This window comes from Falco punctatus, assembly GCF_963210335.1.
Source record: "Falco punctatus genome assembly, chromosome: 3".
Classification (NCBI taxonomy): domain Eukaryota; kingdom Metazoa; phylum Chordata; class Aves; order Falconiformes; family Falconidae; genus Falco; species Falco punctatus.
This window is the reverse complement of record NC_137582.1, coordinates 83,465,014-83,478,256: the sequence shown is the minus strand read 5'-3', so window position 1 is coordinate 83,478,256 and position 13,243 is coordinate 83,465,014. Positions and strand designations below refer to the sequence as shown.

At 38.7% G+C, this 13,243-nt stretch overlaps 1 protein-coding gene across 3 annotated transcripts in view; it reads right to left on the bottom strand.

Annotated features, from left to right (window-relative positions):
* Positions 1–6,492: 6,492 nt before the first annotated feature.
* MARCHF6 (membrane associated ring-CH-type finger 6) overlaps positions 6,493–13,243 on the bottom strand; it is a 49,092-nt gene continuing 42,341 nt past the window's right edge. For all 3 annotated transcript variants that reach the window (XM_080382052.1, XM_080382051.1, XM_080382050.1), the window contains exons 23-26: positions 12,010–12,099; positions 10,443–10,575; positions 9,510–9,645; positions 6,493–7,186 (exon numbers count right to left, since the gene is read on the bottom strand). In XM_080382052.1, the coding sequence (XP_080238178.1) occupies positions 7,096–7,186; positions 9,510–9,645; positions 10,443–10,575; positions 12,010–12,099 (450 nt within the window). In that variant the 3' untranslated portion in view covers positions 6,493–7,095. The remainder of the gene's footprint in view (positions 7,187–9,509; positions 9,646–10,442; positions 10,576–12,009; positions 12,100–13,243) is intronic.

The following is a 13,243-nucleotide window of genomic DNA, read 5'->3' as shown; positions in this document are numbered from 1 at the left end:
CGCTGCCCGCGCTGAGGGCCGCCCCCCGCCCGGGCCACCGTTACGATCTCTCGGAGGCCGGCGCCAGGCCACGCCGCCGGGAGAGCTGCGGCCGGCAGAGCCTCACCGCCGTCCCACGGCGGCCCCCGGCCGTGCTGCCCCGGGGCTGGGGAGGCCGGGCAGGGCAGGGCTCCTCACCTGCCCCGCTCCGCGGCCCCGCTGCCCGGGCAACGCGGGCGGGGCGGGGGGAGGCCGGCGCGGTGCTTAACGGGGGAAGGCGGGGGTGGTCGCCGACCTTGAAAATGCAAGAGCAACGCCCGATTTACGCAAACTCCTGAAGGGACATGAAGCGCCTCGGCTCGGAACCCGTGGCGGGGGGGCTTGTTCCGAGCCGCCCCCGCCGCCATGGCGCCCCGCAGCCCGGCCTCCGCCCGCTCCTGGCTCCTGCCCGGCCCGGAGGAGCCCACAGCCCCTCTCGGAGCTGCACTACAGACACAGGGCAACGTGCTCCCCAAAGTTCCCGTTACTGGCCGTGGCTGCTGGTTCCAAGGGCGGGCTGGCCCCAGCACCCTCCCCGCCGGTCAGCCTCCACGGTCCTGGGAAGGGGAGCTGGAGCACCGGCCGCTCCCAGCTCCGGGCGCTGCCGGGCGGGCAGGGCCAGCTCCGGCGGTCCCACGGCGGCAGAAGGTCAAGGAGCCAAAGTGCCCCTCGGGCTCAGAGCCTTGGCGGAGCACAAGATGGCTGCGCCTTGCCCCGTGGATAAACACAGCAGCGCAGGCAACGCGAGTGGCGCCCTCGGTGAAGACACGGGTGCAGCTCCTGGCTCCAAAGCAATGCTGCCCCTGTCCCTGTAACAGCCAGCACGGGGACACAGCACTCAAGTGGTAGCAGGATTATTCGCTTCGAAAAGCCTTCACAAGCCCCTTCTCCAAAGAAACACAGCTGCTGACCATTTGAAACGGGCCAAACAGTTCCTGAAAAAGAAGCATCTCATGTGAAGCCAGCCCTCCTTAATCCACATTGTGTCATCACTGATGAACACAGGGCTGTACAGGACAGATGAAACTGTGGTCTCTGGAAAGCAAAAAAGCACACATTTTAACAACTCTTTAATCTTTCAGAAAACATGAACACTCCACAGAGGCTACAGGCCAAGTGTTGGACCTCAAAATACTTTGCAGATTCCTGCAGCTACATGAGAATTGCAAACTTCTGCCACACCATCGCATCCCTGTTCTTTACATGGGTAGTGCTTTAAAACAAGAACACTACAGCAAAAAAACCCCAAACAAACCTGTCGCAAACATTATCCTGCAGGGGTTTACAGAATGGAATTTCATTAATTTCACAATATATTTTTTCCAAAGGTATCTAGGGGTAACATAAACAGCAGAAGTCTCATATGCTCTGTCATCTGCAGTCCTCAGACACACTTGGAACTATGCTAAAAATGCTCAAGTAGTAAATGTCTTACCCTCAATTCTTCCAGCTCCTTGGTCCTGTGCAGTGAAATCATGCATAAAGCTGCCAGAGCATATTATAAGAAACAACAGCAGGGAGGTGGAAAGTTTTTCTATCTATTTCACGGAAAACTGTGTATTCTCAAAACATTTTATATGAATTGTAAACTGGTGGAAGAAGACAAAGGCTAAAACTTTCATGTAAGAGTGAAAGTAACTGGAAAATAGGAGACCAATTAATCACATGCTGCTCCAGAACACGCTTAATCTACACAGGCATGACTAAATTAATCTTATATCAAAGTTTACATGTAACAATAATTAAACAAGACACCCTGCATCAAATCATAAAAAACACACCTCTGGGGAATACGCTACTTGCTCTTTGCAGAAAGAGTGTGGGCACTGCTCTCCTCTCTCTATTGACCCAACTGGCCTGCAGTTATGAGTTATGACCTTCCTTACTGCACAATTTTTTTTGTGCACTTTTTACTACACTCCCGATTTGTAAGCAAAATCGGATGTGCTGCACATTTTCTGCTCCTTACTTCCATGTTAACACAGTGCACAAAGTGTGTATGTGATTACTCATGTTGTTTTAAGCCTGGCATATTGGGATATCATTGAGTCCATGCATTGAATGCATTTATACTTCAGGGAACTACTACTAGCGAAAAAGGAGCATGCTTTTCACATGTAATTACACTAAAATATCTGCTTAAAGATTACTGCAATTCATGGATATAAAAGGAAGATTACTAAAACAGCATAAGAAATAATAAAGAATGGAATAACCCCTGAGATTATCTTAATTTTATTCACTAATTAAGAGGTAGGTGAGGGAGGGAGGCTTCAGTTTCGAGGGCTGGTGGTGTGACAACAGTTGAGAATTATATGCAGATTAATACAAGGTTGTTTACTTACCTGTGTAATCCCAAATTTCCTTAATGTGGCTGTTAGGCCAACAAACCCCTTTCAATGAGGAAAAAAAAAAAAGATCAGAGAAAGGCACTGTGACAGGAACACTGATGGGTCAATGTTGAGAGTCTTGGCCCAAAGTTATAAAGGTAGTAAGGCCTAAACAATTCATGTCAAGAAAAAACTAATCAAACTCTATGAAAACACAGGTAGTAAATAGACAAGTGTAGCTTCAGGGAAAGAAGTAACTTAGATTCTTCCTTGACACTACTTCTCCCCATGCACGCTACCCATTACTCTATATAAAGAGCATTCGGAAGTGTATCATGGACATAATTGTTGCTTTAAAGCAGCATTGGCTGATTTCAGCTTAGAAATTCTGCTGCTTCCTACTTCCATGACTCCTGGTCACAGCTAGCCAAAGCATCCACATATACTCCATTCTAATGCAGCAGTATCTTTACAGCACATTCCTTGCCAAACTTCACCAGCCCATTTATGCAATTTGCACCTGCTGAACATGGCACACCAATGCAGATCTCCGCTATTTAGGTTCTAATACATAAATTTTATTCAGTATAGTGAGCTTTGCACTGTTCTCTATTTTTGTAAGCAACAAGGAAGACTGTTCTTTAGGTAAAACTAGTGTCATTTTCTAGGAACAGAAACACTCCTTGAAAGCCAAGTGATTTAACATAAATCAGACAAATCAGGTTAAGTGCCCCCTCCCCTGCCCCTGATGTCAGACAGCACCAGGTATGTTTGATTTCCCCTTATACAGGAAAAAAAAAGCGCCCATACAGCTTTGGCATTGACTACTACTCAACAAATACAAGACAACAGCAAGTAAGTAGCAAAACTGGTGCAGAGTTGTGAAATAATCTTGCCATTGCTCCATCCCTCAGTATGATATTGAATTCAAAACATTTCATTTCTTTTGGAACGGTATTCGACCTTTGGAAATACCATCTTCTAAACATTTCTATTAAGTAACTTTGATTTCAGCATATTGTTTCACAACTTATGGTGACTTCAAAACAAAGAACTTAAAACCAGAAACATCACTTGTCTGGAATAATCATTGATTTAATAAAATTGCTTTTAACTATGCAATCTTTAGTTCCAGTTAATCTAAATGGAAATAACAGAGCGCTCTAACTTGGCATCCTGCTGTGTAAAAGTTGTTTCCTTATCTGTTTCAGAAGATGGCTTCCTTTTTTACCATCCTGAACTTCATAATACTACCAAGATTCAGTTCCCTGTTTACTGTTTTTATCATTGTATCATCATTTCTGCTAGGAACCCCACCCATTGCTCAGGCTGCACAGTGCCCATTCACAAGGCAAGCAGAACAAGAACACTGACCCTGCTACAAAGAGTTTCCAATCTAGATATAAACAAACAGACAGACAGTGGAGTAGGAGGAAACAAAATGACACTGATCAGAATGGCAGGCAGTGGGATCAACCAGTCATTCGTGCTTTGTAAGGTAAAGGGCTTTTTAGAGTTCTCTGAGGGACAGCTGGGCTGCTGTGCAGATTTTTTTATGAAGATCTTTGTCCAAGCTTAGCAGAAAGCAAGGAAAGAATCAATGTACTCAGCTGAAAAGCAATGTGAATACTGTAATTGCTGTTGGTGCTGGCATCTTACTGAGGAAGTTACTGACAGAAAATAGTTAGAAGTTCCAGAGGGCCCTCATAAACTAAGACAAGTATTTTAAGCTTTACCCAGTGGACAAGGGGGAGTCAGAGAGAGGATGCAGAGTTTAATTATTTTTAATCAATATAAAATGATTTTGTAAAAACAGTTGAAGCCATGCTGCAATTAACATCTTTCAGTATGCAAAAAATAGCTACAGAGCCATCTGACATGCCTTAGATGAAGGCCTGTAGAACTATAAATAGCGTTAGATTCTCAACAACACAAAGGGGATACAATTAAGCCAGTATGCAGCTCCAACTCCTCCATTCAAGGTCCAAGGTCAACACAAATTGTGGTGAAAGCACACACAAAGACACAGAATTTTTCCCACTCGAGTAATAAGACCACTGCATGCTGTATTACTCTAGCACAGATGGAAGCCACTAGTACAGAGCTCATCAGCTGTCTTAGTAACAGCCAGTTAACTTACATACTTACTATCAAGTTTCTATGTCAGATGAGTACACACGGCACAAGGCAAACTATTAAAACAATAAGAAAAGTAGTGTTATTTAATTCTTGTTCTGTAACAACCTCTATCTTCTTTCCCAAAACACATGTGAAAATAAGACCATAAGGAGCTGAGATTTTTTGGAAGTTCACAACGGACAGTTTCAGAAACAAACTTCACCTCACCAGGGATCTGTAAAGCTGTGCAAAAAGCAAGCACGACAGTTTCATTTGAACCAGTTCTCTGTAACAAAGAGCAAATACAGATAATGAAAGCTACGTGAAAACAGCTATAGGTCACATTACATGACTGGCCCAATTCAGGGGCTTTTTTTTTCATGACTTGTAAAATAACAGCAATAAGAAACAGCACAAAGGCTTTTTCTTAATAAATTTTAATGTTAAGATGAGTTTTTCTGGATAAAAACACAAAGTTACAAGAACCACACTACTGCAAATTCTGCACGGTGCACAGTAGTGCTTGCAACATTTGAGTAGCAAGACCATTTTGGAACTGTTTACGAAATGTGTGTCAGAGACAGAATCTTGGCATAAGAATGCATGTTACCAGTGAATTTAATATTGTGAAAATATACCTGTCCCACAATGTACACCACTGTAAATAGTCAAACGCAGTATTTATGCACATCAAAAGTATATGGGGTAAATACTCAATTTAGCACTTAGTAACAGTGAACGAGAGAAATATTTTGGTTATTTTTCTATGATTTCGTGTCACTGGAAATTTCCTAATAAATCACTCCAAAGGGTAATATATGTGGTTCAAAACCATCAGGACACAACAGCAATTCTGTAAAATAGTAGCTTCTGACTTTCTGATAGTAACAGCCCAGTCCTCCTGCCACTAGATTCAGATGCATTTGGCTTGTGCTCACTGCCTTGAAACACTAGTCCAGACACCAGAAAAATCAATTACCACCATCACAGCCTGGACCACATCAGCTCAAAACATGTGAGGTCAGAGATGCAACATCAATAAAAGGAGATGACACTCTCAAAGCACCTGCCAGATTCTCAAGTATTAATTATCTACACATATGGTTAAGTACAGAATACTGAAGGACAGTGTACCGAGTAGCAAGTTACACGTTCCATCAATTTTCTTATTACTGCAATGGATATTCACATTTCCCTCATTTAATCTAGGAAAGATACTGCAATCTAAGCATGATTTGATGCTACTTAAAGCTTTGCGATACTGTTATGTATTTTCTTTAAAATATCTACATAACCCCCCCACCCCAAACATTACTGCAAAAGAACTCTATCTACATTTAGAAATAACACAGACTGAATTTGGTGGCTTTTGTTTGACTGTGTCCTTGCAAAGAAATCTGCTAAGTTTTCCTTGCCTGTTTAATAGCATATGTATTTCCCTGCCCCACAGGCAATAAATGGTATATGGTTAATCACTTCCTCAATATTATTCCCATAAAAATTCACAGTGACCAATTCTGAAAGTTTGTGTTGTTGTTGTGGTTGGTTTGTTGTTGTGTGGTTTTTTTAAAGTAATTGTGCAATATAAAATTCATACTACAATTTGCAGCTTTGGTAACTTACAGAAAAAAGGTTTGAAGCTCTTTAATGACCAGGTCAGAATGTTGCTTACACTATGCTCTTCTTTTCTGTGCAAACACTTCAGACAAGGTTAATCCCTCCTCTTGAGGTCCTGAAAAATTCTAATATTGACAAGAAATTGGCTACAATTTAAGTTGTGAATCTATCCAATTTTCCTTGGTACCTTTAAATGCTTCCATCGCCTAGCCTTAGTAAATTTTTTACTGTTTCAATTCAGGAACTCCTGATTCCCAAAACCACCCTCCCTCCCCCCACCCCCAAACCAAACCAAACAGAAAAACCCAGCTGAGCCTCAACAAGTACATCTGAATTCTCAGAAGAGGAAATATTTTCTTGATTTAACAGCAACTGTACAATATTACAAACTCAGACACATGAAAAACAATCAGGCAATAGAAAAATGTACAACAGCTTTGGTGTTATACAAAATAATAAAAAAGACTTGAGAGCAAGATACATAGTTCATCATGTTCTCATCACAGCCACTTAACTGCTGACACTAAGACAGCTATTTACTTTTGATATTCTCTGTGTGGCCTTTCCACTCATGAAGAATCATACTATAATACTACAATAAGAACTGTTATGAACACCATAAAGTAAGCTCCAAATTTTATAAAAACATCTTGCCTCTTTGCACTATTGCTTTGTGGCACATTGTCAACAGAACAGCAGTCCAAAATAAAGTGACAACTAGATTTAATAAATTAATATACTTTTTAAAAGATGTACAATGCACATTCTTTTTAATCCAAGGTTTTAGGGTGTCAGGATACTTCTATTTACACATATACAGACCTCAGACAGCATTGACAACATCAGACATGCAGATAAGGAACAGAGCCTTAACTGCTCTCTGGATGCTACTAACCAAAGCCAAGATACTGCTGAGAGTATTATTGGGAGAGATATCCAAAGACTGAAGAAGAGTCTATGAAAAAAGGACACGTAAAGGCAAAGGGAAGGCCAAGTTGTTTCATATGACCATTTATTCTTGTGAAGACTGAGGTGGAGTTGTCGATGTGCCTTGTTTACCAGACTTCCGTTCGTAATTCACAAGTCGTTGCCCAACAAGGTACCTGACATGATAGTAAAAACAGTGAAAAATTAACAAAAATTAATACAATTGTTACACAAATCCACTCTACCTCCTTTGCTACAGAGATAGCTTTCTCATTTCAATAAAAGTTATTCTACAAGTGATCCCTCCTCACTTAATGGTCTTCAACCATCCCCTTTTTTTTTCCAATATTCAGGCACTCCGTAATGGAATGGAGGCATTACAGCTTTGTGTTTACAGCCTTAACTTTGGCAGGCACACAAATCAGACATGTATAAGCTGAATGAAGATAGCAAATATAAAGAATGTGTTTGCACTATTTATATACCCAACCCCTTTGTTGGATGATACTTTTAAAGAGCATCTTCACAGTGTCTGTTTGAGCCACTGCCACCTGAACATCTGGAACAACTCAGATATAAACCCAAATGATGTTAATTTGGTTCCAAGTTCAAAAAAGAATCTGTCACAATGCAGAACGTGTATTGGGGTAAGACTAATGAGCTAAGCCTTTCTACATCCAATGTAAAACACCCTAGTTGGAAAAAGTAAATATTTTAAAGGAAGAACTTTTACTGCAGCTCAATCTTTCTTAAAGGGAAAGAAAATACCCTAATGCTACTCCATGTCAGGTGTAAGGGCTGCAGGATTCCTTTACTTAAATTGTTTCAGCATCTCACTGTCTCATCAGCTTAGCAGTTTTCCTACCTTTTACATTATTCCTTACTTCTTCCATATCATTATTTCACACCTCTACTTTTTGCCATCTAAATTTCTTTCCATGATTCCTATTTGTATGCTGGTGCCATCTACAGAAGAGCCATATACACCTATGAATTCTTCCCCAGAAACCTGCCATTTCCTTTAGAAACTTTTAAACCATCATTCCTTTTCTCAAAGAACCATAACAAAACAACCATACAACCATCACATGATTTTTATACATTTCAGAATGTCACAAAAACTTGTATATGCTTTTGAATTTTTTCCCATGAAAGAATTAAGCATATTTCTAAACCCATCAATTTCTAATGACTAGCATGACTATTTTTGCTTACTTCCTGAAATGAGATCATTAACTTAAGTTGTACAAACTTGTCTACAAGGATAGTTATAACATTTAATATGTTCATTTAATATCAAAGTAATTTTTCACCCAGATATATTTTCACAGCTTTGCATACTGTTTACATGCCTTATTTACATGAGAAAGCAACATTAATGCAAGTTGCAATCCAATACGTATTCTGCCTGAAAGATACTAACATTAAGCTCAATACCCATTTGTAAATATAAATACCAGCTATACATACTACAGTAGGCCAGATACTACAGAACATGTTATGAAGGCAAGTTGGTGAACAGTATTTAAAAACAACTGATCAAATGAAAGGTGCTAAAGTATAAATCGATCTGCAAAGAATTTAATTTCAGTTACAACTCTCTTGATGTTTCTAAATACTATTAATTTCACATTTACACCAAACTCTTAATGCATCAGTCACTTCCTAACATTTAAGATTCAAAGAAGTTTATGTTACATTTGACTCCTTTTGTAGTCAGTAGAAAGCAAAACTGGACTAGGTAGCTCAGGACACGAACAGAACAAACTCAGCTATTCCTGTATACAAAACATGTATTCATGTACACAAAAGAAGCCTAGGAAGACTAGTTGCTGGAGTCCAAAACTTGTTTTTCTAAATAAGCAACACATAAGGTAATTAGAAGGGTAACAAAAAAAATAAGGTAATAAAGGTAACAAAAAAAGTTTAGAAATTAAGCAGGATAACCTGAAAAAACACTGGGAAATTTAATATTTTATCAGGATCTGAGTAATAAAGAGTAATAATTACTGAAAATATCACAAACCAGTCAAAATTTGGTAAGAACAAACTTTCAAATTAACTGAATGTTCTTTAACAAGTTAATTGGACTAATGAAGTGGAAAGAGTAAGAAAAACAGTTATGCAGAAATGCTTGGAGAAATGGCAGCCAATTATTATAAGGAGCAGACTGAGACATGGTTTTACTGCCAGATATAATAATTACATTCACTTGTCCTTTAAGACTACAGATGGAGACACAAACAAGCAATCAGCTTTATTTATGATAAAACACATTCAACTTGGACATAGGGAAGTGTCTTCCATTTATAGATACTCTATTCCTGTGTTTATCTACCTGAACCACAGATAAAACATTTGCCCAGAACAGTTTAGGTCTGCCTCAGCATCATTTGTACAGAAAACTTCTAAAATCCCTTTTAGCTCTAAGTATCTAAAACATCTGAAGCTATCACAATTTAAATTGGAAAAATTTAAACCTCCACACTATATACTCACTTGTCATTTTTAATATGTTCATAAAGGCGCTTGAACTGGCGGACTTGGAAGGAGAGAATTCCCATCAAAACCACCACCATAAGCAGAAAAGGATAAATCCGTCGCTGAACTAGGTTCTGCATTTCGGCGGTAACTCCTAAAAAAACAAGACACAACCCTCACATCATCTAACAGTGCTAAAGTAATTCCTGCATTTCTGCTTCTGTACCTGCTATCAGCTCTTCATGCTTACTGACTTCTGTATACCTTGTATCAGGAAAAAGTTGACGCTACAGAAGTATGCATTCAAGTGAGAGGTTGAAGAATAAAATGGGACTTCTTTTACCATTTTAACATCAAAACTAACCAGCAAAATACAACTGTTGTTGAAAAAGCACATCTACCATGCTTCTGATAGAATTATTTCCCTCAGTTATGAGGAGAAAGTCTGAAAAAACCCTATATTTACAATTTACAATTTTTAATACTGAATTAAAACCTCAAACCAAAACCACTATTTTCACCTGTTCTATGCTTCCTTTAGAATCTGGCAAGTTACAAAAGATGTACTCAGTTCAGCATAGCTGTTAAAGACAGACTAAAATGAAAGGTTGATTATCCAAAGAAGAAATGAATTAATCATCCCTTTCCCAACCTAGCTAGATACCTACATTTCTGCTGTTAGCTGTTATGTAGTCCCATACTCTTGATGCATTCTACACTTAGTTTATTAAAAAGTGAGTCAGACTAATGTATTGCATTTTTCAAAAAATCCTAAACTTCTAAGATGACACAGCAATCCTTAATTTACATTTGCTGGCAGAATAATAGGGTTTTTGTTGGTGATTTTTTTTTTTTAAAATTAACCTAGAGCTTGAAGTTTTATTTCCACAGATACATTTACATTGCTCTAAACCATCAAATCAGAAACAGGTATTCTGAATGTATACATACCTAACAGAGGTACAACACCAGAAGCTATGATGTATGGTACACACAGGGAAAGTAACAGAACAGAGATTACAGGTGCTGCCAGTTTACGGATTATGAAGTGTAAATCAATGTTACGAATTCCATTTGCATATACCTAAGAACAAGTCAGAAGTAGAGTGGATCAATCAAGAAAGCCATGCTTTGCACTTACAGTAATAGTTACAACATTTTACACAATTCTCCTTATGAGACAGAACAAGTGTTCTCAACTTGTAGAAAACTATGATGGCCACGGTTAAAAGGAAAAACTCTACACCAATGTATGTCCTAAGGGCTCCAGGATATCATTAAAATAATGCTCAGGAAAGCAACTTAATCTGGAATAGTGTCATGATTTGGTTGCAGGAGTGCAAGAGACCAGCTGAAAGATCATTAGATACAGCTGTGGATGGTGGTTTTGTGAGTGACCTGAGACCGCTTTATGCTGTTAACTTGCTGAAAGAGGATCCTGTGTGTGCTAATAGAGCAAATCTTTAAATTTGGTAACAGAGAATAGGATCTTATTTTGTACTTGGTTGGGCAGAGCACAGCCTCTGCAATGTAGGGCCTGTGCCTGAAGAAAGGGCCTCCACAGTTCTTCAAGTTTCTGCAGCTACTACCAGAAGCTAAGATCTCAACGTGACTAGATTAATCATGGGAAAAGAACAGTTTCAAATGGCTATCACATACAGCTAAATGATGGACTCTGTCCCACAGCCTAGGTGTAACCATTTCTGAGGATAGCTCAGGAGAGTATGTGTGTAACAAACAGGCCCAGGGAGAGCACTCAAAACCAAAGAGCCATGGTATGCATCAACTAAGATGCGTAACTATGTAGAACTAAGATAATATTTTTAGAGTGTGACACCTAAAGTGATCAGTAAATGGTTTACTAACTGTGACTAAGTGCTAGACTTAAGAAAGGCACCTTTTGTACAGAGGACAACAGGACACACATCATAGCTGTTACATACAGTGTGGGGCTGAAGGGTTGCCTTCTGACAAACAATTAAGATAAGTTCTGCTTGTCTCAATGCAGTAAGAGTTGTATAATCAAGAAAAAGATACTTCTTCCGAAGCAAGCAACAGATCCATGTAACTCAGAACTGCTCACAGAAACTGTTTGGTCTCGCTTAATGAATAATCAAAGGGGAACAAAAGACACCATTTCCATATGCACTCATCTACAGCTCCGGAGAAGGCAGAAATTCTCTGTTGAGTGGTAGACATAAATAATGTCCAGTATTTGGACACATGTGACTTAATCTGAAGAAATAATGATTTTTTTACCATAATACAAACCTGATAAAATTGCATATATGTATACACAGCATTTTCTGGATTCCTGAGGGTTTTTTTTGTTTTATTGTTAAGTGTACCTTAATGTATTAGGCTATACAATTTAAAAGGATTCTACAAGAACAGTTGGGTTTTACTTAATTACTCAAATTACTCCATTTTACAACAGTAACTCTGTTTTCTGACTCACATATTCAAAAACATTCAAAATTTATTATACAGATAATTCACATGGATAATTTTTTCCTACCTGTTCAATAACAGTTTTCAGCCACCACTGGGGACCCATCAGTGTTATGGCAGCAATTATTTTGGCGTGCAGAACTCCGAGAGCCCAGTCCTGATTTTGTAAAAACTGACTGTTAGTATTAATATATTTTCAAGTAGTTTGACTACCAAAAGCTTGTAGAGCAACTTATTAATACTACTTACTAGTTAAAAGATAACAACTTTCTATTTACATGGGATATTGTTTACAAGAGGTGACATCTGTAAACTTGGAAAAAGATGCTCTCAAGCTTAACTGAGATCTCAGCTTAACTGAGAATACTCAGCTATATGTAACCAGGAAGATCAAGTACTACTATTAAACCAAAGGAAAATACAAAATAAAGGCATTACACTTAAAGCAACAGACTAACATTCTGGTGCAGACTAATTAAGACTGGTAATTTTTACCTAGAAATAAGTTATTTTGATTCCTTTTGAAAAGAGAAACAAGATACAAAGGTGCTCACACAAGTCAGGAACAAAGGGGTTTTTTTCTTCTTTTAGGATTTACTTGTTCTGAAACCCTACCTGAGGTGAGGAAAACTAAACAAAGCAAGGCAATGCTCTTCATGAAAGAATGTCATACTATTCAGAGGAAAATATATGCCTTAACATATACCACAATTATTATGGCACGGAATTAAAAGAATGCAATAACTACAGGCTTCTAGTAAACACTGCACATCATGAGCCAATCCTTTCTGGATTACAGGAATTTGTAAGAGATTCTTCAATAAAACCCACCAAAAGTTGCATGCAAAGCACAGGCTGAAAAAGCAGAATAAACAGCTACAGAACTGGTAAAACTTAAGACATCATAGGTTAATTAACTACCTTAAACTGCTGGGGAAATATATTTTCTTTAACTATTTTAAAAGACAGCTTTTATTAAGCTCTATTACCCCAAACATGTTAAAAAATTTAAAAACTTTTTACAAGAAAGTAAGTGTTAAAGTTGTTTCACATTTGCTCAAGCATGTGATCTTTGTATAACTATTCTCTTTTGTTAAAAATGGAAGTTATTCTCAATTTCAATAGCTCCTTGTTAATTTAGAACAAGTCTGAAATCCCTCTAATCCAGTATTTTGAGGAAGCTCTGCCACATGAAAATAAAATCTTTCAGCATATTTAATTCCAAGATTTTAAAGAACTAACATGCAAAACCTAAGAATTTTAGGAATCTTCAACATTATAAATTCTTTCCAAACAAATTT